At 43.9% G+C, this 5,959-nt stretch overlaps 1 protein-coding gene across 1 annotated transcript; it reads left to right on the forward strand.

Annotated features, from left to right (window-relative positions):
- Nucleotides 1-871: 871 nt before the first annotated feature.
- LOC104525510 (serine/threonine-protein kinase mTOR-like) lies at nucleotides 872-5,688 on the forward strand (the record flags this gene model as incomplete). Its single annotated transcript, XM_010168683.1, has 7 exons — nucleotides 872-1,030; nucleotides 1,408-1,516; nucleotides 2,820-3,052; nucleotides 3,431-3,631; nucleotides 4,381-4,515; nucleotides 4,975-5,250; nucleotides 5,565-5,688. Coding segments are annotated over exons 1-7 (1,198 nt in total), but the record flags the coding sequence as incomplete, so codon positions are not given.
- Between the last annotated feature and the right edge of the window lie 271 nt (nucleotides 5,689-5,959).

The following is a 5,959-nucleotide window of genomic DNA, read 5'->3' on the forward strand; positions in this document are numbered from 1 at the left end:
GCGGGGATGGGGCCGCAGTCACAGCCTGCTCTCTTCACCCGGGGGAGCTTCTGGCTCCCAGCAGCGGGAAAGTCCTGAACGCCTCACGCTGGAATCTGGGTGGACCTTTGTGACCGCGTGGGAGAGATTTGGGGACGAAGGAGATGAAGTTTTGGTGCCTTGTGTCGCTCTGGGCCTTTCTGTCAAGTGTTTGGTTTGGGCTTATATAATCTGAAAACCAGGGGGTTCAAACCTCTAAAATATTTCCATGTACAGAAAGACTCACGAGAAAGTTTGGTTATATATTATGGTAGTAAACATCTTGTTGCAATGGTTGGTGTTGCTATAAGTGGACTTCCCATCTCCAGGTATCTACTGGAGAGTGTGACACTTGCCAGGCCTGGAGTGCTCAGTCTTCCTCATGTTGGCATAACACTAAAATTTCTGTGGAGAAACTTGGATGAAGGTGTTCAAGGGGGACTCAGATATGATAACAGTGTAATCACAGGGATGATTTGGCTTACTTACTATGGGGTAATTGTAAACCCTAATCCAACCCTGTTATTTTTCAGCTATTGCATGACCCTCAATTTAGAATTGGGTCTCCATGGGGTCAGGCAGTGGACCTGCTGGAGCATACTTTGGTATTTCAGGAACTAGAGAGCAAATAGGCTGGAAGTGAAGATAGTAGGTGGTGGTAGAGTTTTATCACAGGATTGTAAGGCCTAAGGAATATAGTCATTACTTTTAATTTTGTGCTCTACTGGCACAGCATCCTTGCACATGATGGGATGTATGCTTTGGAAACAGGCAGCAGGGGCAGCATTGAGAAAGAAGCTCAGAGTTTTCAGTAGCTGAAAGCAGTAAAAAAAAGTGTCTCTCTGAAGAACTTACAGGACTTGATGCCCCCGAGCCCCAACATACCACCATCATGTCGGGCACTGTGTCCATTCTCCAACAATTTGCCAATGGCTTGAAGAGTCGCAGTGAAGAGACAAGGGCGAAAGCTGCCAAGGACTTGCAGCATTATGTCACCATGGAGCTTCGTGAAGTGAGTGCTGCAAATGAGATAATTTATCCTTGTTTATTGTACGAGTCTAAAGCGCTGGCTGGGTACTTTGGGGATGGAGACTTTGGGAATATGGAAGCTGGTCTTAGAGAGGAGGTGAGGCGTAGCAGGGAGCTTACCTTTGCCCCAGCATGCAGGAGAGGTGAGTGAGATGGTGACACAGATGAGTGATCAAGCGCCAGAATAAATAAACTTAACACATGTAGGGCGCAAAGAAGAGATTTGGTTTTGCGTTTGTAATGTATGGTTGATTTAATTTCTTCTTAAGTGACCTAAGAAGCGTTGTCTTTAGGGAGGTTTTGGGGGCAGGAAGGAAGGAAAGAATGCTAAAAGCTGATCTGACCTTTTTCCTTTTACAGATGAGTCAGGAAGAATCTACCAGGTTTTATGATCAGCTGAACCATCACATATTTGAGCTGGTCTCTAGCTCTGATGCAAATGAAAGGAAGGGTGGCATTCTGGCTATAGGTGAGTGAAAGTGCTTAACGCCTCTGGTGAGTTTTCGTGCCATCTATCTTTAGGGACAGATTTTTTCAAAAGGAATGAGCTTTTATGTCTGACTGCTCAGTATGCTGGGTGCGTGCTAGTTGCTGGGCTCTGAAAACCTGTCTGTAAGTGTCAGTGTGGGAGCTGCTGAGAGTGGCTGAAAACCTGGTGCTTAATGGGCTCTGAGCTCTTCCAGGAGTCGAGCCTCAAATGTGAGTGCTGAACATGTGAAAATTCTGTTCTTGAGCTCAGCTGAGAACAGTTTGTGCTGTCCATTTATACCTATCAGGCTGGGCTGACTTTTTCAACACTCTCCAGTCTGAAGAGATTGATTCTTGTTATTTAAATTTACCTGGCTCAATAACAGCAGCTTCCATCCCTAAGAGTGGCTGATATAGGACCTGCTGGAGCATATTTTGGTATTTGAGGAACTAGAGAGCAAATAGGCTGGAAGTGAAGATAGTAGGTGGTGGCAGAGTTTTGTCATCAGCTGCTCTGGTTGTGCTTTCGCTGTGACATGGCAGAGCTGCCTGCATCTTGACTTAGGGAAATCAGCTTGCATAAATACTTTGCCTTCCAAGCGTGTAGCAGTTACCTCTTTAATAATCAAATGGGATGTGCTTATGGTTCAGGCTCACAAACATAATGATCCAGTCCCAACATGTTTGAACACAGCAGAAGTCCCTTAGCTAGAGAAAATTTTGTTGACAACATCTGATTTTAAGCTGACAGTATCACTTTAAAAATGTTTCTGTGAATTTAGTGCTGTTGAAAGGTGCCGGCTTGACAGCCCTGGACACTGTGGCCTCTTTATCTCAGAGCAGGTACAACCCAGGCACCAGCAGTGAAAGCTGCCAGCTGCCAACGTGCCTCCACCCTGGCCAGAAGAGACCATCCCTAGGGTTCAGGGGTAGAGCAATTTCCTTGGATCATTCAGTCTTTGACTTCTGTGGACATAGTGGCATGTGGGTGGATGCCTTTCTGTTGGGAATGGGTCTGTGATCCCAGCATGGATTTTTTTTTCTCTTTTTAAACTAAAAATGAAGAAAATCTAAGAAGTTACTGGATGCATTTTCCTGCCGACTTAACAAGTTCAGGCTTAAAAGAAAGGTGACCATTTCCTACTGCTTGATTTTTTTTTTCCCTGTGCATTTGCAGTTTAGAAAGACTTAATGGGAATCTTTAAGGAGTGGCTAGGGAATACTAACTCTTATCCGGGGATTACCTACTGTCTGCCTCACTGACTCTTAGGGAGAACCTACAGCATTGCTCCCTTTTTCTACAGCAAGCCTTATTGGTGTTGAAGGAGGTAATGCCACCCGTATCGGCAGGTTTGCCAACTACCTGAGGAACCTTTTGCCATCCAATGACCCTGTTGTAATGGAGATGGCCTCCAAGGCTATCGGGCGGCTTGCAATGGCTGGTGACACCTTCACAGCTGAGTATGTGGAGTTTGAGGTGAAACGAGCTCTGGAATGGCTGGGAGCTGACAGGAATGAAGGTCGAAGACATGCAGCCGTAAGTGATCTTTTTTTTTTTGTCTTCTCCTGTCTTGGAATAGGATGGTTAGGATAGTTCACAGTGGTAGGAGATGCGCACAAAAAAAGCTGCAGAAAAGCTTTGGTCAGGATCAAAATGGTTGCCAGTCCATGTCTGAGAATCTGTGATGCTCTCATGGCAGATATAGTGCTACTTCATTGCTTCAACCTTAGACCAGTGACTGAAGACGATTTGAGACACCATTGTGCTAGGAACTGTAAAAGCATGGAGCTGGAAACAACTCAGGCTCACAGACATTGACAATCTAAATAAATGATACTATGGTCTAGAAATGATGAGGTTTGTCTGTGGGTGCTCATCCTCACAGATTGTTACTGTTTGTCTCTCCACCTCCAGGTTCTTGTCCTGCGTGAGCTGGCAATCAGCGTGCCTACCTTCTTCTTCCAACAAGTGCAGCCATTCTTTGACAATATATTTGTGGCTGTGTGGGATCCCAAACAGGCCATCCGAGAGGGAGCCGTTTCTGCCTTAAGAGCCTGCCTTATCCTCACCACTCAACGGGAGCCAAAAGAGATGCAGAAGCCCCAGTGGTACAGAGTAAGAAAATCACTTTCTTTTGAAGCACATCCTCGTAATCCGATGCAAATAATCAAGTGCTGGTTTTTAGAAGAACTGTCTAAGCTGAGAACCTGTGTTGCCTTTGTCAGTATGTCTGTCAGTAGAAAACTGCTTCCCCTTGAAAGGGTTGAAAATATAATGGCTTACAAAATGAGTACTTCCTTTAGCCCGCAGTAAAAGTAAGCAAGAGACTTAACTCCATCAAGAATCCATTGCTCTATCTGCAGCTCATTTTCAGCTCTTGAGTCTGACCTAGTTTTACAGCCATGCAATCATCTATCTATTGTCATCCCTCACTATCAGATAGTTTTATTAGAGTAGATAAAACATAAGTGAAAAAATATAAGGATTCTTCTTTCTGAACCTTAACTTTGCTGCCATTGTCACATGAATTCAAGCTTCATAAAATCAAGTAAGATTTGGACAGTGCAGTCAAACGTTGTGAGCTTGGATTCCTCATAGTCAAATACATGATGCAGTATTTGTTGAAGTTTATACCATGTCATGATTGACATGCTGTTGAAAGTGCTCTGCAGTAGAGTCCACAACTTCTGGGTGAATCTGACTGTTGTGGTATTATACTCTGTTATTACTCAGTTGAGGTTTGTGGCTACTCTTGGAAAATTACAGGACATCAGTAACTCTTTTCTGGCAGTGCTACTTTATTTCCACAGGCTTTGTTTCTGCATGATCACTGAGATTATTATTTTTTTTCCTTTTCCCCCAAGCATACCTATGAAGAGGCTGAGAAGGGCTTTGATGAGACTTTGGCCAAAGAGAAAGGAATGAACCGTGATGACCGAATCCATGGTGCCTTACTGATCCTCAATGAGCTAGTGAGAATCAGCAGTATGGAGGGAGAGGTGAGCAAATGAACAAGATGAGGATTATGGCTTTTGGTTGCCAGACAGATTGCCAATATGTAGCAGCTTGATAATCTGTGGAAACACCCAATTATGTTTGAAATGGGGTCACTGGGCTGAAAAGTCATCTGAACATGGAGTCAGAGCATTGCTTAGTACAAACTGAAGCATGTCAGAGAAAAAACAGCGACACGTTTGGGTTGAGTAGGTGTTACACTCAGATGGAAAGTGCTATTAACTGGATTCTTTACAGTGAAAAAGAGGTTTATATAGAATGAGAACTCTCTGTTGCACATTAGATACCCAGATATTTTTGCTGGATTTTGCTTCATTGATGTTTTACTGCCATTTGGATAACAATTATACAGGATGCTGCTCAGGAGATTTGGGTGGTGCTGTGTTGGAAATCTCTTATGCAGCTTCAGTTTTTTTAAAAACCTGCTTTTCTACTTTGTCCAGCGCCTTAGAGAGGAGATGGAAGAGATCACTCAGCAGCAGCTTGTGCATGACAAGTACTGTAAAGACTTGATGGGCTTCAGTACCAAACCTCGCCACATCACTCCCTTCACTAGCTTCCAGTCCCTTCAGCCCTCTCAGTCAAATGCCTTGGCTGGTCTTCTGGGGTACAGTGCCCACCAAGGAATCATGGGTTTCGCAACCTCACCTGTCCCAGCAAAGTCTACGTTGGTAGAAAGTCGATGTTGCAGGGATCTAATGGAAGAGAAGTTTGATCAAGTAAGTGTTTGTTCTTCAACTTGGCTACCAAAATTCACAACACTGATTCTTATAGAGCAGTTGTCCTCCATGTCCTTACTTAGCAGGCAATACTGCCTACTATTGAAGTGTGGCATCAAAACTCATTAATTATGTGTATCCTGGCTTCATCACTGTCTTAGAGCAAGTGATTTGCTTTCTTTGGAAGCAGTCTTAATTATCCGTCATTCTGATAGACTCTGAAGCCAAATGTCAGTGGCATGCCTTAAAGGTAATAAACATTCATGCATTACTGCCAATGGCCATCCTTCAAAGTCCAATCTGTCTCCTTTCAGGTGTGCCAGTGGGTTCTCAAGTGCAGAACCAGCAAAAATTCCTTGATCCAGATGACGGTTCTCAATCTGCTACCACGGTTGGCAGCTTTCCGTCCTTCAGCATTCACAGGTGACAAGACAGATGGTTGGTTGTTAGAAGCGTTGTTGAAATTGGGCTGGAAGTTACCCAGCTGTCTTTGGTCCAGATGAGCTTGTGCAGGCAATGCAGCAGTACAAACATGGTGCTTCGAAGATAAACAGGTTCCTCTGTGGGAGGATGGTCTTTTTTTTCCTGAATAAGTAGGACTTAAAATCTGATGCCAAAGTGTTGCTCTGATGAAGAAAATGGGTAGAAGACTATTGTCTGAATTCTGTAATCAATACCATAAGAGATAGAACCTCCTTTTTTTTTTTTT

This window comes from Antrostomus carolinensis, unplaced genomic scaffold (assembly GCF_000700745.2).
Source record: "Antrostomus carolinensis isolate BGI_N321 unplaced genomic scaffold, ASM70074v2 scaffold37605, whole genome shotgun sequence".
Classification (NCBI taxonomy): domain Eukaryota; kingdom Metazoa; phylum Chordata; class Aves; order Caprimulgiformes; family Caprimulgidae; genus Antrostomus; species Antrostomus carolinensis.